This window comes from Oculina patagonica, chromosome 2 (genome assembly GCF_052425735.1).
Source record: "Oculina patagonica isolate OP01 chromosome 2, crgOcupat, whole genome shotgun sequence".
Taxonomy (NCBI): Eukaryota; Metazoa; Cnidaria; class Anthozoa; order Scleractinia; family Oculinidae; genus Oculina; species Oculina patagonica.
The window spans coordinates 17,459,839-17,482,330 of record NC_135759.1 but is presented as its reverse complement, the minus strand read 5'-3'; the positions used below and the strand labels follow the sequence as shown (position 1 = coordinate 17,482,330).

At 39.1% G+C, this 22,492-nt stretch overlaps 2 protein-coding genes across 3 annotated transcripts; one reads left to right on the top strand and one right to left on the bottom strand.

The window, feature by feature from the left end:
* Positions 1–292: 292 nt before the first annotated feature.
* Positions 293–12,238, bottom strand: LOC144643257 (STAGA complex 65 subunit gamma-like). Its single transcript, XM_078502460.1, has 12 exons — positions 12,071–12,238; positions 9,929–10,076; positions 9,226–9,356; positions 8,425–8,534; positions 6,698–6,819; positions 5,964–6,107; positions 3,683–3,744; positions 3,059–3,116; positions 2,628–2,668; positions 1,723–1,757; positions 1,272–1,324; positions 293–746 (listed from the first exon to the last, which is right to left on the bottom strand). Exons 1-12 carry the CDS (start codon positions 12,229–12,231, stop codon positions 678–680), a joined length of 1,134 nt encoding a protein of 377 aa, XP_078358586.1. The 5' UTR covers positions 12,232–12,238; the 3' UTR covers positions 293–677.
* Positions 12,239–12,331: 93 nt separating this feature from the next.
* LOC144643256 (solute carrier family 49 member A3-like) lies at positions 12,332–21,366 on the top strand. 2 transcript variants are annotated; one of them, XR_013568878.1, is made up of 10 exons: positions 12,332–12,605; positions 13,980–14,138; positions 14,769–14,985; positions 15,567–15,643; positions 16,391–16,525; positions 17,400–17,516; positions 18,496–18,648; positions 18,770–18,927; positions 19,346–19,899; positions 20,059–21,366. XR_013568878.1 is itself a non-coding variant. In XM_078502459.1 (9 exons), the coding sequence occupies exons 1-9, from the start codon at positions 12,399–12,401 to the stop codon at positions 19,656–19,658; spliced, it is 1,536 nt and encodes a 511-aa protein (XP_078358585.1). In that variant the 5' UTR covers positions 12,332–12,398; the 3' UTR covers positions 19,659–19,955. The 2 variants fall into 2 exon arrangements, 1 of the variants encoding a protein (XP_078358585.1); XM_078502459.1 differs by lacking the exon at positions 20,059–21,366 and having other exon boundaries at positions 19,346–19,955.
* The last annotated feature ends 1,126 nt before the right edge of the window (positions 21,367–22,492 follow it).

The window sequence follows — 22,492 nt, the reverse complement described above, 5'->3', positions numbered from 1 at the left end:
CAGAATTTCCAAGAACTAGGTTCTGGTGCGATCCAAGTCGAGGGTTCTAAAGTGGGAAACTGAAAAGGGGTGGGTACGGGCAGTTGAATAGTTAACTTCATGAAAGAAACAAGAAAAAGCAAAAGCATAGCCATACCTCCATGGAACAATCGATTGTTTCGAGTTAATATTTTACGTAAAGATTTGGAACAATTCTCTCCTTTTTTAAATAGGAGAAGGAGAACTCGTGTAATTGTAACTCTATATAGAAACATGGAAAAAAAATTTCTTATTCTTTAATACTATTTTTCGTAAAGACACGTATTACATGCAAACAGTTTTCTGTATATCCTTCGTGAATAAAGTTCACGCTGTCTTGTCTTTACAATGTTCACAGACTGCGATGCTGGACCGTTAAATAGTGATACTTGAGGTCTTTCGGCGAATAAGAAAGATTTTTCAAATTTCAGCGTTAAGTGTAGATTACGGATCTTAGTTGTTTCGTGACCTCAGCTGGACACGATAAGATTACGTCATGTTGCTTAGCAACTTCTCCACTGAAAACCGCAGGCTCAGACAATTCTCGCAGACTAGACCGAGATCTTGAGGATCCTGTCTTGACCTTGTGAGCAAATTTCCTGACGTCCATGGATGAATCTGTAGAACATTTGTCCTTCTTGTCTCTCTTTCTACCTCCATTACGATTGCGGTGTTTTGGGGACAACATTCATCGGGTCGTCATATGACTCATCTTCTTCACCTTCAGTCTAAAACAGGAAAGAAAAGCAAAACGTTTTACTGAGGCTAAGGAAATTCAAATTGTCACTTTGTATAGGAGATAAGGATAAATGATTTTGTGACAAATAGCACGATCTAGGAACAACTGGTCTACCTACCTCTTATAAATGAAATAAGATGCATAAATGGTAGTGTGTCTGACTATTCCAGTCGCTGGACTCTCCCTTTCCCGCCCTATATAGGGGTTGAACCCAGGCGGGAGAAGAGAGAGGCCAGGATAAATTGCATTACCATTCCCGCCTTCTATATAGGAGGCGGGTTTGCGGGGGGGGGGGGGGGGGCGACTGACAACAACTTTTCACTTCACCCTGAAGATGACTTCCGCTTTCGCTTTGAGGGCCTCGAAACGTCAGTCACCAACAACAGTTCTTTTCAGAACTTCACAGCATACAAACTAGTGCGGACGTAAGAAAAATAAACCTCGCGGAGGTGGACAGTAGGATTTTCTCATGCACTCCACCAAACTACAACTCTCATATCTCGCCAATAGATACCTTGATGTATGTCATTCCCCACTGGGGTGATGTGGGGTCACCATTTCCTTCTCCTGTAAAGAAACAGCAAGAACACATTTACTCGATTATACAACAATTTCGCAACAGAGACGGACACTTATGTTTTTTGTATTTTGAATTCTTTTAAAACCCCACTGAATTAGGACTTGATCGCGGAGAACCAAGAATTGCCAGCAAAGGAGAATTTACGTATGCCTGCTCAGTAGACTTTCCATTTAACTTTACAATCAAATGTAATCACACCACGCAGTTGTAGGCAGCTTTGCCAAATCTTGGACATGTGTTGTTGAATGTAACCTGCGATCAGGCGTTATTTTTCTCGCGGCGGAGGGGTCAATGCGACTACAATGATTCCCTGCGGACGAGTCTCACAGACTAAATTGGAAAGTTCACATACGGCTCGCAGTGACAATTTCACGCTAATTCTTACCTGTGTTAGCTCCATTTGAAACAATTCCATATGGACTTTAAAAAAAACACAAAACAAAACAAAGACAAAGATCAGTTTCAGTACATCCAGGTGGATGGCGCATTGTATTTGAGTGTGTTTTGCACAAAGCATGCAAACGACGGCAATTAGACAAAATTGAACGTTCCGTCTCACTGCGGCCCCGTCCACACTGATGCGTTTTTGCCTATCGTCCACACTACAACGATCAAAAACAATCATCGTTTTCATAAAAAACGCAAACATTTTAAACGCTGTTCAAAGTGTAGACATTTGATAACTTAGCTCTATCTAACAGTGTGGACGGCAAAAACGGACGCTTTCGAAAAAATGTTATTTTTATGACGTAACTCCGATCCAGTCTCCTTGGAACTGGAAGGGAAAGAAAATATGGCTTTCTTTGCTTGCGAGGTTAATCGCTCTCCTAGAATTCGACCTCGTTCTCTTCAATCTTCTATTGATTACCCAGAGAAGGAAAACATGCTAACGGGGATTGTAGTGTTTTTTAATGCAAAATATTGCTGGCATCGCTCTGTTATACCTTATAAAACACATAGTGGGCGCGCCTATTTGTCACATGCGCACATAACTTTTGCTGTTTTTCAGTTATTTCGTGGCGTCAGTGTTTTTAGTGCGTGTTAGTGTGGAAGGGGAAAACGCAGTAGAGCGTTTTTGATCTTGCACTTTGGGTGAAAGGCGAAACGCATCAACGAAAACGCATTAGAGTGGATGGGGCCTGAACAAGAATATGATTACACCCTCATACACCTTTGTTTACTGTGTTTGGCAGGTATTTTAGTTGCAAAACAGCATTCATTTGCAAAATTGTTTCCCTATTTAACTGGAGTTGCAAGGTTACGGTAACATGAACAACAGTGTTACCATACCTTAAATGTGAAAACTCTGAACCCTGATCTGATGTATCCGTCTGTTAGATTGAAATGTTATGACAACATTAAAGAGAGGCATAGTGATTAATTAAATATTACAAATATTACGGGCCCCACTAAAAATCCCACTTAGCAAGCTGGGTTCCCTTATTAAATATCATCATCATCATCGTCCGTCGTCGTCATGGTATTTATAAAGAGAGTCTAAATTGCTTCATTCGAAACTGGGTATGTTGAGCTTGAATGCACTTTGAAGAGACGTGTAGAATTTCCCTGATTTTATTAAAACTTTTCTTAGTTGAATTTCCTCTGTATGTAGGAATCTTCTTTGGGCTTTTTGTCACTGATAATGGAAGGGGGCAATGTATAGACTAAACTGTGGATTTGTTCTCAAGCTTATAATTTTTAACAGCAAACACAAGCCTTACCCCAACAGATGTCTTGTATAAAACTCCACTCCCTTTTAATTCTAACTCATCTTTGACACTAATGAAAGAAAAAATAAACAAATGTAGTATGTCAATTGTGGAGTAAAGTTGCCCTGTGACAACTGCCCAGTCGATTGGGTAGGGGAGGGCAAGCAGAGGAAAGTGGGTGGCTATACACAGGCTAGGTTAAGTTATACAGGATTCTTTATAGCCAATAATTAAACAGGCTCTCACTTTCCATGTTGAACACCTGATTGCAGGTTATATTTCTCTTGACATTGATCATTGCTAAGACTCATTTTGCTGGATTTCCTATTTATTTGCTCACTAAAACAAAACAAAATAAAGACATTGCAGGTAATTGAAGTACTGCACATCAGTCATTTACTAATAGTGAGCAGTGAAACGTTTGTCTAATGCACAAGATCATTAACTCTAGCCTCTCTAGTCTCTGAGAGTACAAGCTGCAGGCTTGTACTCTCAGAAAATTGGTAAATTAACAAATAACCACCCCTACAAACATGTTATTTGTACCCAACTAGCAAGCTTGGAGAATAAAGACTAATATTTTTGCGGCATGAATCAATACAGGGAAAGAAACTGGCTGCTTGTTAGCTAACTTACACGTAGCCTTGAGAATTACCACCTTCTTCAGAACCTGCTGAAGATGTCCTGGCTGTTGGATCCTGTGGAATAAGAAAACAATTACAACCCAACTGTGTTAAAGGTGAACTGTCTTTTCTTTGTTATCATGGATCTTTAGTTAATATTGGATAAAGGTTAACATGAGCAGATGCATTATGTATCTTGTTTGTATGGATCCTGCTGTACTTGATCTATATGTCAGACCTTAGACCAATATAATTCTCTCAGTATGAACCTTGTGCTAAGAATATTTCTCTCCCCCTTGGATGGGATATTGGTTCAGGGAAGGATTTTTTTCCAGCATTGGATGGATTCTGCTGAAGGTTCGAGCAATGAGTGCAAAAATTAAGTACTAAAAATCTACCTATAGTTCGTAACACTTTATAATTATACTATTTGAAACACCTAACTGTCTTACTGACCCTATGATAAAACTCTAAAGCATTCTCGAGAAAATTAAAGTAAAACCTCATTAAAATGTTTTTAAAACATGCGTCATTTTGTTTTAAACTGGCGCAAAACGTCCATTTTAATTGAAATGTAAATAATTTTAAATCCATTTTTCTCTGGCGGGGTCAGCTTAAGGACGTTCTCGCGAAAATTTTCTAGTCGATAGATTTTTTTAAAATTTTTACAGCAGTCAGATAATAAGTTACTTGTGTCAGAAATGCAAAAAAAATGTGGGGCTCACCGACTTCGTTTCAGAGATAACGCGTGTGGAAAACTACCCTGATCTTGAAAAATTGGGGCGCGCAATTCAACATGGTTTACAGGATTTATAGTTAAAAATATCGAAGATGAGAGAAGAGAGGCAAATGATCTTAGTCATATTTTGTAGAAGTGGGTCTGTTGCGTAAAAAAATCTAGTGTTGCCAACCTTTTGAAAGACTGAACCCTGAAAACGGTGTTTGAAACCGTCGTACAGCAAAACGAAAAGCTCAAAAAGAGGCATTCGAACGTACGTGGGACAAAAAAAAAGTCGAACTTTTAATCAATAGTTTTTTTTCATTTTTTCGCAAAATGTAGATAATCGTCAACAAAAGTGATCCGTTTAAAAAAATGTGGGGGTCACCGAGCATCTAAGAGAGTTAATTGGAAGCAAAGTTAACGCGACGACTACCAGCCCTATATGTGCTCAGAAAATTTCTTCAGCCCACGTGCTCGATGCATGGCGTGGCGTGACGTTGCGACATGAATTACGTGCGCAGTAAGTATGCGCATAAACAATTAGCGCGAACGTCCTTAAGAGCTAAAGGTTTGGTAGGTTTTCGTTAGCTGCATACAGTCGAAGCTCTCGTAAGCGGACACCCTCGGGACCTCTTACGAGAATCCACATGCTGGCCGCTTACGAGAATGGTTCTTGTTAGCGGCCACTAGAGGTGTAAGGGATAAATGGCCGCTTAAGGGAGCTTAACGGACGTGGATGACGAAAAAACAAGCACTGAAATATTGTACTGTTAATACTGTAAAATCATTGTGACCAACGGTGATGTGAAGTTCATTGATAAAAGTAAGATAGAGGTTGTAAATAGGATTTTTTGGGGGTTGTCCGCTTACGGGAGCTTAAAAACAAAGAAAAATGGTTCTTGTTAGCGGCCACTAGAGGTGTAAGGGATAAATGGCCGCTTAAGGGAGCTTAACGGACGTGGATGACGAAAAAACAAGCACTGACATATTGTACTGTTAATACTGTAAAATCATTGTGACCAACGGTGATGTGAAGTTCATTGATAAAAATAAGATAGAGGTTGTAAATAGGATTTTTTGGGGGTTGTCCGCTTACGGGAGCTTAAAAACAAAGAAAAAGTCTAAATCGTAATCTCTGAAAGTGTCCGCGGCCGCTTACGGGAATGTCCGCTTACGAGAATGTAAAAATGCAGTGTTTGTATGGGAGTTAAAACGGGGTTTGCAACAAGGCGGCCGTAAGTAGAGCTGTCCGCTTACGAGAGTGTCCGTTAAGAGAGCTTCGACTGTATGTGTTCAAACTGTTACCATGCTATGAGATCTCTTTGGTTACTTTATTTTTGCCTGTATTGCTCGAATGTTTGGCAGAAACCATCTTAATTTGCCACTTCCCATTTATACATCTGGGTGGAGACATGCACTGTGAGAGTAATTAAAAATGCCTCACCCAAGAACACAATGCAATAACCTCAACCAAGGCTCAAAGCGGTGAACGCTTGATTTAAAGTCCAACTCACTAACCATTTGTGCCTATTTTAACTCAAAGACAGAGTACATGTAAGTACTAAATGCTTACAATCAAAGACTTGTATTCTTGAATCATCTCCAAATCCTCTTGATCAAGTCTCAGAGCATAATCCTGCACACCTTGCATCCAGTACTTATGAATGGCTGCACATCCACCAAGACCAATTTCATGCAGGGCATATTCCATTGCATCCTACATGAAGAAGGTAAACACGAGTCTTGACAAGTCTTGTTTGCCAACTACACTAACTATCTTATCATGTCCTTACTGACTTTATAGTGAATACTGAAAAAGCACTAGAGGCCACTGAACTTTGAATGAGAAGTTGTCTGTAATAATAAACAGCACCCTAATGGTTGCTTTGGTTTAATAACAATTGATGAGTTCTCGTTGATTAAAATATGTCATGCGACATAATCTCAATAACCAATCACAGCAATTCACGTCAACTGCAATTAAAGCACATTACAGAGCTTAAGCACAAAAGAATTTTGGGCCGCAGATCACAACTGAAGGACAACTGTTACTGTTTTTAGTGCATTTTCATCTCCAGGAATGAGTAACTAGCCTGCGAGGGCAGACAGCTTTTTCGGCTCCAGAAAAACCATCTCCCCAAAAAAAAAAAAAAAAAAAAACGTGGTCTGTCTGACCACAATTTTGTTTTGTCCGACCACGATGGTGTCTTAGTAGGAAAATGTCCTTTCAAGTGAAAAAAAATTATAAAATTTGCAGCCCTGGGTTTCAGTTTTAACGAGGCAGCTTCTAAAATGATGTTGACTTACAGGAAAACCTGTCCTCCCATTCAACGCAATATTATCCACCCCTATTCTCAAAAGATGACAGAGCTTGGTGTTGAAGTCATCAAGGATGTCTGTTAGTATCTCAAGAGAAGATTCACTGGCCACTGGAAATCAAAACAGCAGGCTTTTAACATGTTTATGCAATAATTTTTTTTTCAGAATATCAAATTAAGCTTCTTAAGGTCTGATCTCCTGGCTCACTCAATAAAGCACAACAAGAAATTCATTTCTAGGGAAGTGTCTGATGTAGTTAATTTTACCATTGGGACAATCTGGTATTTTCCTTTGTTTCAAATCCATTATCATATATAACCAAAACAAAAGGAAATACCAAATTGTACCAAGGATAAAATTTGACCAAAACACCTATCCTAGAAGCTAAGGACACAAGACTCCAGAGCAATACTTTATTTGTTACTTATTTTTGGGGTGCTTTAATTTTTGTGATTTGTTAAAAACATGTGAAATAAAAGACCCGCATTTTTTTAACATATCTTTAATGCTTTAACCATTTTTTGGCCAAATCATGAACATTAAGTCCCACAAAATATGCCTGTTGCATGTTCGCAAAATTAAGTTCCGCAAAAATACCGGTAAGTAAAGATAAGGTACTTTACTTTGGTTTTCTTTGGAGGACAAATAATACTACGTGTAATTACCTACATTACAGGTCTTCAATGCTGAATGGAGCTGCATAGCACTCTGTACGCATTGCACGCCTATAATGCTATGTGATAAGTCAAATGAAATACTATCACTGTCTTATGGTTTTGGGTTTGACTTCAACCAGGCTTCAGTCAAATATATTTCAACATTGGGCAGTTTACCGTAAAAACCCGCAGATAAGCCCCACCTTTTGCCAAAAATCTTTGCTCGAAATCGAGGGTGCGGCTTATCTGCAGGAACATTTGGAAAAGGTGCCGGAAATTTTCGTGAATTGACACTTTTATGAAAAAGTATGCAAATTAATATAATATTAAACTACAAGGGATGCAAGTTTGACAGCCCCTAAAAGCTGTTTGCAGTTTCAAGGATGGCCTATAGTTTCAACAGAATTGATACACCATGAGCGAGAAAATATCACGAGTATTCGCATGGTAGATGCAGATCATGGCCTACTGTTTCTTCCCCGTTTAGCACTTTGATGGCAAATTAGCCGAACTGATTACGAACTCTCTTGATGCAACAAGTTTATCTCCAACAGAAGGATCTCAATTCACTTTTTACGATACGATAGCAACGAAACCTGAACGCCTCCATCTTAATCTGCTTCTGATCGAATACCTGGTTACTAAGCTACGAACATTCTGCAAAGGCACGTTCTTGTTGCCGCACAAACATCCATGGGAAAACTGTGTTTAATGAAGAAATACCCGTCAAAAAATACTAGAAAAAGATCAACCATATGTCAAAGTTGGTGTTCATTATATTAAAGAGCTGAAATTGTGGCTAAGACTGAAATATTTCCATTTCAATGTTAAGCGAGTTTACATTCGATGATGAAGACTCCTGAAGACTCGACATTGGATTTCCTTTGATTTACTTTCAAAAAACTTTTTTCCCAAAATTTGAGTTGCTAAATTCAGGGCACCTGCCACGCGGGTGCATCTTATCTGCGGGTGTTTACGGTACTTTTTCTGATGCAAATTTAGAACTGCGTTGATGACAAAATAACAACTGACAAAATTAAAGTCTTTTTAAAAACTCACTATCAAATCCTGCCATCGCACATAAGGTAGCCACAGACCTCATCAACAAATGTCTGTTGGAGGCACTGTCTAGCTCAGCACATGTTAGATTGGCATGTGATCCATGAGGGCTGCAACAAACAAGTGTAAAAATATATAATTATATTAGTTATTAGATTTCAAAGTTATTGGTCGTTCCGAGGTTGCATAGGGAACTGGTGCGAGCTTCAACTTTTTGTCAAGAGTGGTCATTTGACCAAGTCTGATGCCTTGACGTTAAACAGAGACCAAGTTATGGACCTTAAAACATGGTTCAAAATCGATACAAACATCTCTTATTTTGAGACAGCGTCCCCCAAAACCATTTTAAAAACTCTTTAAATTTAGAATCAGTTTCGTGACAACATTAAAATCCTGCCATGGACCTACTGTTTGGAAGAAGCCGAGATGAAAATCATCACCATGTTTTCTCATTTTTAAGTGTATCACAGAATCATGAAAAATTTAAGAGTTTGTATGGTTTTGGAGGACGCATAATCAAAATAAAAGACGATTGTAGGGATTTTGAACCATGTTTCATGGCCCATAACTTGGTCTCTGTTAAACTCAAAAGCACCAAACTTGGTCAAATGACTAATCTCGGCATGCTTTTTCATGGGGTGGTGTCAGTTTATCGATTGAGTAAAGGTTAAAACTTGCCCCAGTTCCCTGCGCAACCTTGGAACAGCCAATACAAAATAAATAATGCTAATTTGTCTCTGAACAAATGTGTCTGACTCCCAAGAAGTATACAAAACAAGAAAAGGTCAGGAGTCTCATTACCTGATAGTTTCCTTTGCTCTTGAGAGGATGGTAGTTTGGGTTGGTGGTGTGACAATTCCTTGAGTAGAGCAGAATCGCTTTGGTTTGGGTGGGTGTGCAGGAAGAGAAGATGCTTCTACACCCTCGGACTTCTGATAAAAAGGTAACTCAGATATATCAAGAACTTTTTATTTAACAATCATATTAATAAATATTATATGAAAGACAGTTCAAACAAGAAATGAATAAAATTATCTTTGTAATAGGCACACAATGTAAGCAATAATATTGCATATAGTTTAGCCTGAAAAAATTCAAGATTACTACTTCTATTCTAACAGGATATGAACCTATGTTCCCTGCAACACCAGTACATTGGCACTCTACTACTGCACTACTCTACCCCTTGCATAAAATTTGTCTGTATCTATTAATTTATACACCTGGATGGAGAGACGCACTATGAGGCTGAGTTAAGTGTCTTCTTAAAAACACAATGCAGTTAGCCTCGCCTGGCTTTGAACCCAAGAATGCTCATTCCGGAGTCCAGCTTACTAACCATAAGCCACCATGCCTCCCAAAGACACAAAGCTTATTACTTTTGAACTGAAATGACTGATCTGCCTCGTGCCACAAGTTAGACGATAAAGGAAGGTCTGCTGATTGTATCAAAATTTATACTAGGTAATTTTATTGAAAAAAAGTCGACAATCTGTTAACTTACCGCTCCTTCTCCATGTTGATGTTGTGCTGCCATCAACATTAGCCGCATGCGTCTTTTGTGATGTTGTAGCTCAATACAATGTAGTGTTAAGTTCTGCGAGTGTTTGTCAAGTGGAGGTTTAACAGATGCCATGAACTTTGCAGGCAGTCTACAATACAAACAAAATAACACTCCAGTTGGTATTGTATAAGACAACCTGAGAGTTAATAAACTTACGGTCCCGGTCTTACTCAGCAAATAATTGCTTTTAGCATATATTTTACATTAGAAGTGTAAATTTCAGAGGTGAATTCAAGAATGGGACATTCTGATTGGTCGAGAAGCTCAGACTATGACACAATATTCACCACGCTAGGCGGTGAATATAGCATTTCAAGGCTTGGCTACTAAGCCATGCCAACTTTGCCATCCAGGCAAGTGAACATGGGGGTGTTTGCTGAATGAATTTTTTCGCTCATTTGAAAGAAATCACTTATCACAACAAGTCCTGGATGTTTAAAACATTGGGAATTTTGCCAGTAAACTACCAACTAAGGTTTCTGGACCGAAATATTTGAAGAGATGGGTAGGCATTAGAATTGATCGTAAACAAGGTGGTTTTGGAGATCACACGCGGCCATGAGAAACTCAGCCAGATCAATTGAGCAAATGAAACATTATTCAGTTCTCTTCTGACTGGAGCTGCTCATTTTGAGAGGAATCACACAACTGTTCAGAAGTTACCAACGATTAAACAAAGGTACCAGACATCTTTCTTTTCTGTAGGAAGTGTTTGTTTTGTCCCGTTTTATTGCTTTAACTTCGGATTCACTCAGTGAAATGAACTAGTTTACACGTTTGCAATCGAGCACTTGTGTCTGTTATTTTCATGTTTTCTACTCTAATTTTGCAATCCTTGATATTCACCTCTGAAAATTATACTAAAACAATTATTCGCCTCAGGCTCAGTGATTATTTAGTAAATAAACCCCTTCAGGCGGCTGGTATATTGGAGGATAATGCCCGAGGCTGAAAGATTGTCAAAAAATGAACAGTTGGCCGAGAAGCGAAGCTTTGAGGGCAACTGTGAAATTTTGAGGACAATCTTTCAGCCAAGGGCATTATATATCCTCCAATATACCAGCAAGCCAGAAAGGGGTTTATTTATTTTATAACCCTCCAATTTATTCCTACAATGCGCCTCATCGCCAGTAAATTTATAGGAAAAAAACCTACGTAATAAACCCGGCTTAACTCTGGTTGAAACAAATGCAAGTTGATTGGTTTACGTGATTATTAACTCTGTGATTTCATTAAAAGTTGGAATTGAATAAGGTGACTTCATTTGTTTGTTTTGTGCCTGCCTAAAAAATCGGGCGACGGATATCAAATCGGACAGGGTATATTCGCTGATACCCGTCGTCTGATTTTGTACCGCGTGATGCGTTTTGTCCAATGAGCGCGCTTAAAAAATAATGGGTGGGTTATAATGTTGAATAATCCCCTTGACTTAGTCTCAGGGATTATTCAACAATAATCACTTTGCCTTTGGAGAATAATTGTTAAATATGGGACAGCAGGACTGGGGCACAAGAGAAGAAGCACTGTCAGAGTAAAGTATCTTGTCCACGAAACACATTACAGTGACCCCAGCAAGCACCCGGACCACTGCTAAAGTTCTAAGGTTACTGTGTCTCCGACAAACACTGTTTCAGGAATGACAAAATTCCTTGAAAAGTTTTCTTACATGCTTGTTAAGGAATTAAGAAGAAAATTTACTACAAACATTAGAGAAAAAAATACACATTGTATTTTATATGGCTGACTGCAGGACTGCAGGAGCAGCTTTATAAGACGAATATTAACCATAGTTAGTATCTACTAACTATGTATTAACTGGCCAGGTATTTTGAAATCTAGTCGAATCTCCAGATCTGAGATCTCCAACCTCCAAGACCTTGTTACCAATCAACCATATCCCTTCCAATATCTTTCCATTCTCTCCCTGTCAGATGTTTAGATCAGCTGATTCTTATTCCCCACACTCTACGACTTAAGCCCCTGTGAGAAGCGATCTAGGACATGACATATAAAAGGTGCTAAATATGTGTCGGTGTGATTGATAGGGACAGTTCTTGTGGTCACTGGGTTTCTCTCACTTACTCGTCCTTGGGTGGAAAATGTTCCGAGGAAGGCTGATGTAGTCTTGGCACTTCATATTCTGCTGGTTTAGGTTCCGTTATTTCGATGTGGAGACCGGGTGTTTTGGGTATAGGAGGGTCAATTTCTCCCCAATGCTCAACACCGCTCGAAGTGGCCGCCATATTGATTGTCGTTGGCGTAAAAGTACTGGGGAGACTATTACTTAGGCCACAACGGCCGTTAAGAAGACGCCTGGCGAAATTCTTTCTCGCGTGACAGGTCTGAGATCGTGAAATGCAAGGAAGCTTTGTGCGAACGGTTCTTTATTTTTGCCAAACAGTGACCTAACATGGAGTCCGTGAAAAACGTGAACAATGAAAACTCGCCACTTCTTCACTCTGGCTCATCGAGGCCGATTTATTCCAGAAGTCTGTCGCAAGAGGAAGCAATTCTTGAACTTTCCAGGTCAAAAGAAATGGCCGCAAAGTACAGATTGTACGGCAGAAGATGGTACATGCTACTGGTGCTTTTTGTCCTCAATGCATCTAATGCAATGGTGAGTCATTGTAGAGGAACTGTTATAATAAGTTATTGGCTGACATTAAAGGAGTGAGAACGAGATTGTTATCTACCCATAAAACTCAATCACAAGATCAAGGTGGAATTATGTTAAAAACTAGTAGTATAAATCAGAGATTAGAGGAGTTCGTTCGACCTAACATAGAGCGAAAATGTTTCTGCGATCTGGTCGTTGATAGTTGCCACGCTAATTTGTTCTGCATGAGATCGAGGCTATCTGTGGCTGATAGTCCAAGATGGCATCCAAACGCTGAAATGATACTACATTGTGATCAATACCCAAAGCACTGATCCATAAGAACTGCAGGACTGATTTAGGACAAACGACACAATTAGTATGTGCTCTCCTTTGCTAAACGCAATTATATAACTATTTATCTATTGCTTCATGTTCAAACTAACGTATCAGTCAATAATTTTTCCAAGTGAGATCGTGGCCCCCGGGCAAACTCCCGGGCATTTGACTTTTTTCAAAATGTCTGATCAAATTCCCCACTATGTGGGCCAGTTGCATGGTCCAATGCCCCACAGGTCAGGGCTGAAATGTCATTGTGAGTTGGGTTTTCTCATTAACACTTGGTCTAAACGGACACTCATGCCCAATTAATCAGCCAATTTTAATACAGTCGAAGCTCTCGTAAGCGGACACCCTCAGGACGTGAAAAAAGTGTCCGTAACTGGAGCTGGCCACTTACGAGAATGGTTCTCAAAAGCGGCCACTAGAGGTGTAGGGGATATATGGCCGCTTATGGGAGCTTGCCCAGCTAACAATAACCGGTCGGTCGGTCGGTCGGTCGGTCAGTCGGTCAGTCAAATTTTGGCTTTCGAGACTCCCACCACTCACCCATAGATGCCAAGTCTCACACTTTTGGCGTGAGACTCACTCTTTTTGACCTAATCTCACGCAACCACGCCATTCAGACAAAATATCACGCTTTTTTTAAAATACTACAACTAGAGGAAAAAGTCTTATTAATTATACACTTTCAGCTGTACTTTGGTAGAGATGAACGCTAATCGAGTAGGGAAGAGTTTAAAAACAACAAATGCTTGCCCATAATGAAGGAGATTGCTTCTCTACAACTTACTTTTTTAAAATTTTTTGGGGGAATATACCCCCAGACCCCCCTAGAAGTTACCACCTCTGGGTCTCACTAATGCTCCTTTAGGGCAATTCAATTTCTCACTCCATGCCAGCCAAAAAACTTGGCATCTATGCTCACCCCCTCAGAATTTCCAATGACCTTCCTTGGGGTGGGAATGGATATTTTCTGGAACTGCTCAATTTGATAAATGAATTACATTTGATTTGTTTATTACACTAATCAGTTGCTTTTTCTCTCTCTACAAGTTATGGTTGAGCTTTGCCCCCATAGCCGATCGCTCTGCGTCATATTATGGCAAGAGTTTAGATGCCATCAACTGGCTTTCCATTGTTTACCTCCTTTGTTTTTTATTGTTTGGCTTGGTAGCGGTTTGGATTCTTGATGTCCTTGGATTAAGAACAGGGGTAGGAGTTAATTAGCTTCATAAGTATGATGAATACTTTATTAAAGGCCATGAACTATTGATGACTAGTCTTGGACTCTATGTTAAAAAGATTTATCATCATCATCATCAAAACAACACAGTTTTATGACACCAACAGTGTGAAATGAATGAATGAGATGTTAGTCAAATGGACTAACAGATCACATTAGCACCCATTTATACTCCTGGGTGGAAAGATCTAGTGGAAATATGAGAGTCATGTGTCTTGTCTTTATCCCAGCCAGTGCTCAAACATGGACCACTCAACCTACTGCACCTTGCTGGTGTAGTTACTGTTAGTAGATTGCATTCTTTACAAAAGTGCTGATATACTACTAACAGTAGAACCCCGGTAACTCAAACTCGGATAACTCGAACAACCCCGCTAACTTGAACTGACTCTCATTTCCCTTGTACCTACTTTTCAGTCATTTTTACTCGGTTACTTTGAAAACCCTGCTAACTGGAACTGTTTTTCGTTTCCCTTCAGAGTTCGAGTTACCGGGGTTCTGCTGTAGATGGGAAGATTGATCCCCAGGGTAGATGAGGATGAGACTTAAATAGAGGCCGTAGGGTTATTAAATATGGTTTTTTTATCCTTCGCGTTCAGGTTCTTTTAGGAGCCTGGCTGAATGCAATTGGTGCGGCAGTCAGGATGCTTAGTGGATTTAGTTTTGTTCCCCAAGACACCAAGTTCATTGTAGCAATGATTGGTCAGACCCTTGCAGCACTAGCTCAGCCCTTTCTTCTTGGTTCACCTACAAAGCTGGCTGCCCTGTGGTTTGGAGCGGATGAAAGGACTACAGCTAACATGATAGCATCACTGAGTGAGTTTGTTTTAAAGTTTCCTTTTAACCCATTGACCCCTGTGCTGCCTGAAACCCCCTGTGCGAAAACCACCCCTAAAATGCCTGTGCCACCCATAACTGCCCGAAAAAAGCGCATTGTGACAAATGCCCTTTCCCTCCCTCCCTGGAGACTTATTGGTTCTCCTATTATTATATTCCTTCAATTTGCCTGAAGCTCTTGCTTGTAGAAACTTTTGCATTTTCTTAAACTTGCTCTTGTTTTAGTCTGAACAAATGTGTGGATTTTTAAATAATTCTAGGTAAAAAATCCAGTCCTTAGAGGGGTAGGCCATTTACAGTGTGCACCATGCTGCAGTCTTTAAGCCCTTAATACATACCCCTATTTCATGCCAAAATATTTCTAGCACCTTATTTTTGACTAAAAGTGTTAAGTCTCTGGCCCTACTACAAGAATTAAATGGTACTGGTTAGTATAGACTATATGTAGCCATACCCACCTGTTTTTCCTTCGGGGATTGAGGGTGGGGGGGTACGACTGGTAATTATTGGCACATATTCTTATGCAAACCAGTTTTAATTTTAAATTTCTTTTATACTAGGTAATCCTATGGGTGTTATGGTGGCTAATGCAATAGCACCAGTTATTGTCAAAGATAAATCAAAGATCCCTTTCATGGTATGTTCTTTGATGCAATTTTTTTTTCATAGACTCTAAGGTATTTAATTGCTAAATACAACTCATTAATTATTTTACAGCTAGTTGCTTCAAATACAGTTAGACCCTGATACCTTATTGTTACTTATTTTCGCGGGATTAATTTCGCCAAAAAGGAACCGGCATATTTCGCGGCACCTAATTTTCGCGATTTGGCCAAAAATCCCTATTTAGCATAAAAAATACAATAGAAAACGTTTGAAATAAATTTTCGCGGGTCTTTAATTTCGCGATTTTTTGAAGATCGCGAAAATCGCGAAAATTAAGTCCTGTGAAAATAAGTAACAATAAGGTAGTACAAACACCATAAAGGGGTTACAATAATATTTAAGTATCTACTATAATATTGTAACTTAATAACAGTAGTAAAGTGGTTCTATACATTATTTGGCATGCTATAATGAAGTAAAAAGAATAGGTTCTTAGCAGGGGCAAAAATTTAACTCTAACCATTATTGACATGCCCATATGTAAAGGAGGTTTTTAATTTTACTCCAATAAATGAGATGTAAAATGGAGTTTGTGTGGAGTTTGTGTGGAATTATCAAATTCCCCTTCCCATCTCCTCTTTATACCCACCTCCCCTCTGGATGGTCTGGTAGTGGAATTTATTTATTAAACATGATATTGGTAGTGCACATTAATATTAATATTAAAATATTATTTCTCTTTAACCCCCAATAAGTTTTTCATTGTTTCCCTCTGTAGCTGGAAATGTTCTCAATTCCTGCCTTTCTTGGAGTTGTCATGGCAACTTTTGGAGTGTGCAGTAGCACCCCTCCCACTCCACCCACAGCATCAGCAGAATCAAAATCAGAGCCTTTCTTTGTAGGCCTCAAAAAGGTGAGATGTTTTGCTATAAAGGACAACTTGGAATAGAGTAAAGCAACTGGAATGCAGTAAAGACAGATTACTTTTTAAAACACAAAAACAGCTGCTAGGAATAAATAATATGTGCCTCACACTTCTGAACATTTATAGTGTTGTTTTACCTTGTCGCTAAGTGATATCAATCTCGCTGCTGTGAGCTATGTGTGTAGTAAGTTGAACTGAGCTTGCAGCTTCCAGTACTGAACTGATACCAGTTTTGTAATTTTAAATATTAAGCATTGGGATGGCTATTCATTACCGACCACTGGGCTATATCTATGTGTGCAGTAAGTTGTACTGAGCTTGCGCTTCCAGTACTGAACTGAATACCAGTTTTTATATTTTAAATATTAAGCATTGGGATGGCTATTCATTACCACCCACATAAAAGGTTATCAGTTACCATAAATATCTATACACTTAGTACACTTTTTGAAATCTCCCTACAAAAGCATCTTCACAACATTTGGTCAGCTTTTTCAGTCTAAAAGGGGCCATTTGAGATGCCACTATAAAGCTCCAAAATGACTAAAGTTATTTTGAAGGGTGCATCTTCAAGTCCAAATTTGTAATACTGTAAAGCAGACATAGTCATTGATGTACTGTTCAGTAGCTTTCATTTTAATCATAGCACACTGGTTGGAGGTTCATCTACAGACCTAAAAGTTAGAACCACCTTGTATGGCGTAATAAACATTTACAGTACCATTTAAAAATGGTACTGTACATGCACAATTCACACTATTCAAAATTGTTATAACAGTCTTTTTATACATCATAAACAACAGACTGTGGCCACAGCGTACCCAAATTCAGTTGCTCGATCTTGTTATTCTGTATATTTCAGGTGTTACGGAACAAACCTTACCTAGTGTTGATGGTGGCATTTGGTACTGGGATAGGCCTTTTTACTTGCTTTCAAACACTTCTGGAACAGATAATCTGCCCACAAGGATATAGTGATGTTAGTATGGACTATTTATTTCTTCCAAATCTTACAAATGCTGTCTTGGTATCACTAAATTGTAGAACAAGAGTTAATTTAAGTTAGTAGAAACTCAGCTCAAAAGTGTTCTATTGGAAATCCGTGAAAGGGTTAGACAGAGAGATGCACCAAAAAAACTTATTTAAACTGTCCACGCCCTCTTATTTTCGCCTTTTCTTCTATGAGCGATACGGAAAACCGGGATCGGGAAATGAGTCGCGAGAGCCGGACGCGTAGCTCAAATTTAAGCGCGAGGGGCCAGAGGGCAGGAAACGAAAAATCATCTCTTTCCATGTAATATTTTCAATTGATTTTTGGTCTTCAAAGTGCAAAAACAACGTTATATTGTAGGTTTTGGACTGCAATCCTTTAGAGTTTCTACTAAAACGAATTAGACTACTCGGGGCCCTCATTTTCTATGAGCAATAGTCAACCCGGCTGCGCCTCGTTGACTATTCGCTCATAGAAAACTTGGAATGCTCGTAGTCCTAAATTTGTTAATTAGTCTTAAAATCCTTTGAGCAGCTAACTTGTAGCCTGGTAAAGACATTTGGTGAATAGGGTTTGGGGTGGAAAAGGGTTAGAAGAAAAAAAGGCGAGAGGTTTTGGTGCATCTCTCTGTCTAACCCTTTTCCCTCTTTTCTCTTTTCACTCACCGTTCTCCATGCAGCTCCCCAAGTATCCAAATGCCTGGGAGAGGCTACTAACTCTGAGCCCTTGTACAGTACTATACAAATAATTTGTTTGTGTTTCTTTACTCTTTTAATGCCCATTAAAGTTTGTCTTCTGGATAGCACCCTAAATAAACTGACCCCCTTGATTAAGAAAAACCCCTCGACTGAATGCCCCCTCCCCATTTAATCCATAGTTTAGAATAAGCTCCACAGGCACTTGTTTTGTTAACATGACATGATATCTATAAAGAGAAACACACTGTTTATTGCTATGATTGTTTTAGTCCATGGCTGGTACAGCGGGTGCTGTCTTGATAGCAACTGGTCTGGTTGGAGGTGGACTAGCAGGTGTTTATGTTGACAAGACCAAGAAGTTTCAAGAAACGGCCAAAATTTCATATGGATTAGCAGCTATATCCTGCTGCTTGCTCACAGTTGTAAGTTCAACCCTTTTCAATAAACATTGAAATTCCTCTTACTGCTTCCAGATGTTGTTTTTAACTGTTCTTAGGAGAATCTGATGTTCAATCAATGTTGACTATGCTGTCTTTTTTGTAGGTAACCCATTTTTCGGGACAACCTGCTCTTGTTGTGGCTTGTTTTGGTTTGTTTGGCTTTTTTTCATTCGCTCTCATGCCTGTCTGTTTGGAAGTCGGTGTGGAGTGTACCTACCCTGTCGCTGAAGCAACAAGTGCAGGACTGCAGTGGATGGCAGGGTACTGTGGTTATTATTTGCTGAAAACATTGCAACATTTTTAGGGCTCAAAATAATGGCCAGTCAACAGACAATGTCCAGTCAAGATGACAATTTGTTCGGTAAAAGTTTCGATGTGCCAGTCATTTTGACCGGTCACGTACATGGCTTTTAAAATGATAACTGATGACCTGAAAAAATCAATAAGTTGAACATTTTTTATGCAAATTAAAATTTTATATTTTAAGCGTCAACTTTTGAAAGTTCGAACGACTTTTTGATTGAATTGTCGCTATCACATCTTACATCAAGTTCTAAGCGATCTTTTCAAGAAATTCTAGCCAACATGACAAACAACTGTCCGAAAATTATTTTGAGCCCTGATTTTCAGTACAGAGAATATTAAACTGAAACCTTTTTTTCCCTTTTTTCCCATTCAGTCAAGCTACTGGAGTGGTCTTCATATTAGTATGCCAAGCTCTAGAGGTTCCCAGACATTTTAAAAACTCAAAGTGTCAGCAGAAATCAGAAGACGGAAAAGTCCCTGATCTTCAATATGCCATGTATTTCATGACAGCAGCTGCTGTTGCCATGGCATTTCTCATGATCTGTGCATTCTTTCCTCCATACAAACGCCTTGAAATGGAGAGAAGAAGAGCGGCACAAAAAATTCTTCAAGGAGGTGGACAACAAAGACTTCCTTCCATACCTAGTCCGTCTGATACAGACGGTGGGCATTCACCAGAGATATAACAATTTAGTAATCCATTATAAGGCAATTGTAAAGGCCGATTTTTACTGGGTATAGGCATATGCACGTAAGAAGAACAAACCCCGAGGGGGGACTCCTATATGAAACGGACAGGGATGCTCGCCAGAAATTTTGAAAAGAACCCCTAAAAGAGACCAATCTGGGTGTGGCTCAAACTTTTCTTGACCCTTAAAAGATACCAAAAAACTAGGAATAGAATTCATATTTGTATTATTTCTTCGTGTGACCCTAAATGAGACCATTATGGCTAGAATATTGGCGTTTTGCCTGGGACACCCTAAGCAGACCAAATCCGAAATTTACCCCCTGCGAGACGATGGCATCCCCGTTCTTTCATTGCGTTCCCCCCCCCCCCAGGGCACACCCTCTTTCCTTGTCAAGACAAAGGAACAAGCAAAGAACAATGAACAATTTTGTTTGTTTTTTGTGCTTATGCTAACACTTATGCCATGTTGATTAGAGCGGTTTTCACTTGAGTGTCGAAAGTAAATTGCGTTTGCTTTTGTTTACTACGCTCAGCGATTGGCTTTAAAATCTCGCGCCACTTTCTCAGCCAATCAGAACTAAAACCAAAACCAATCGTGACTCGCTCGCGCACGTTTTCCCGCGCTTCGTGCCGGTTACATGTATTTGCTTCAAGTTTTGATTGGTTCACTGGATTGTCCGTGTCTTTTGTGATTGGCCGAAGTAATTACATTGGTTTTGGTTTTACGACACTCAATTGAAAACTGCTCTACTAGTGAGGACAGCATAAGAAGAATGAGTGTGCCTGTTCTTCTTATGCGCTCATGCCTGTGCTTATGCCCACTGAACCAAGCTTCAAGCGACGTTGGTAGGCCATAGGTCAATTTAAGGCCGTTAAAGGGACTGTGTCACGAATTTAAGCCAAATTAAGGCATGGGAAAATGGCCTTCAAGTTGAGTGAAATATAAAAATTACCTCTTAAAACAGTGAAGGGGATATTTCGATAGCACAAAAAAACACAAGAAGGTACGGATGGTCAGAAATGACGAAGATTGAAACGGATTGCGATATGGGTTTTTGAAATATTATTGGGCTGAACAGTTTTCAAAGTTAATCTCGTTTGCTTGTTACTTTAAATTTTATCGCCCGGGAGACAAGGTTGGTTACAATGAAGCTATGGTTTTGTCATTTAGATCCATAGAAGTAATTTCTTTGCAAACATTAGGATTCATAGCAAGTATTTGGCAAAACTATTAAATAAAATAAACTTCAATCAGCCGTGACACAGTCCCTTTAATTATAGCTAAAGAAATTTAAACGCCTTTCTCGGAAAGAGAAACGTTCCTGTGAGAGCCGAGTTCTTGCAGAAAGCAGGGAAATATAAATTAAAGGGTTTGTTAGAGTGTTATTCTCAGAGCCTGACTTCTCCTCTAAAGCCCGGGCCAAAAGAGGATGAGAGTTTTCGTCAACTCGCATCGACTGTCATCAACCTGGGCCAAGCAAGGAAAAACTCTCATCGACTATCATGAAAAATTTGAGCCAATCAAAGGCGATGAGAATGCGTGAGAGTTTCAGGCCAAACGAGAACTCTCAACAACTCTCATCCTCGTTTGGCCGGGGTTTAACAGAAACTTTGGAATGATAGGGACTGGGATAAAAAACGATGTAGACAAAATACCTCATGAATTTATACATAGTTTTAAAAAAAAAAAAAAAAAAAAAAAAAACAAAAAAAAAAAAACAAAACAAAAACACATACACTTTAGTTATGAATTAAATTAAAAGTACGCCGTCTCATTAGGTGGTTATGTTAAGTTTGATTATTTTCTACTGCAAAGAGTATGGTTGTTCAGGACTGGAGTCTTAAGTTTGACTTCTGTTACTTTCTTTAATCTTACACGGGTAGCCATTGCATTTAAAATTTATGTAATAGCAGTAGATTATTTTTAAAGTGAAAGAGAACGATAAAACCCTAAAAGGAGAAAACCAATGTGATAGTTAAAATTTGTTATTTATCCAAAAACAAATAAACAAATAAACGTAGAGTTAGCTTGCAGTTTTGGTAAAATGAAATATTAAGAATACAATTAAGTGCCTGCCTCATTGCCAGATGCCGCTGTATTTACTCGGTAAAGAAAGAGAAAGTAGGGAGTGCAGGGCTTGAACAATCCCACAACTCCACACGCACTGAGCACGAGTAATGAGCAAAGCTTGGGGACAGATTTAGTCGATTTAGTACTCAGTGTATATCACTTCATTAAAAGCATATCAAACCAAAACAAAAAGGCTAAAAAGGGCAATAATGTAGTCAACAAGTCTACTTAAGGTTTCAGCACATTATTGCTTAAGACTTTGTTTCACTTTTTTGTGGTAATAATATGTCTATTAATTGATGAGACAATAAAAGCATAGGAAAGCTATGTACAGCAGTTGAAACTCTCTAAACAGATTAGTTCATAAGATTCCAGTGTCAAACACACAAAGCGTATTTTGAAAAAAAATAAATTATTTGTAACTTGTTTTGTACTTCAATGCTACGTTACCGACTAGCAAGGTCTTTGTTTTGTACTTGATTGTTACGTTTTTAAGTAGCGTATTCATTGCATTGTTTTGTGTTTGATTGTTACGTTTCTAAGTAGCGCGCTCGTGGTTTTGTGTTTGATTGTAACGTTTAAGTAGCGCGCTCGTTGTTTTGTGTTTGATTGTTACGTTTCTAAGTAGTGCGCTCGTTGTTTTGTGTTTGATTGTTACGTTTCTAAGTAGCGCGCTCGTTGTTTTGTGTTTCATTGTTACGTTTCTAAGTAGCGGGCTCGTTGTTTTGTGTTTGATTGTTACGTTTCTAAGTAGTGCG

Bases quoted from the DNA above. Each gene is read 5' to 3' on its own strand.
- LOC144643257 (XM_078502460.1), bottom strand. From the start codon at position 12,231: ATGGCGGCCACTTCGAGCGGTGTTGAGCATTGGGGAGAAATTGACCCT. The intron at 3,117-3,682 runs GTAAGTTAGCTA...TTCTTTCATTAG, and splicing joins GGTAATTCTCAAGGCTACGT to TGTCAAAGATGAGTTAGAAT. The intron at 1,325-1,722 runs GTAAGAATTAGC...GTTTCTTTACAG, and splicing joins TTCAAATGGAGCTAACACAG to GAGAAGGAAATGGTGACCCC.
- LOC144643256 (XM_078502459.1), top strand. From the start codon at position 12,399: ATGGAGTCCGTGAAAAACGTGAACAATGAAAACTCGCCACTTCTTCAC. The intron at 14,139-14,768 runs GTAGGAGTTAAT...CTTCGCGTTCAG, and splicing joins TCCTTGGATTAAGAACAGGG to GTTCTTTTAGGAGCCTGGCT. The intron at 16,526-17,399 runs GTGAGATGTTTT...TGTATATTTCAG, and splicing joins TCTTTGTAGGCCTCAAAAAG to GTGTTACGGAACAAACCTTA.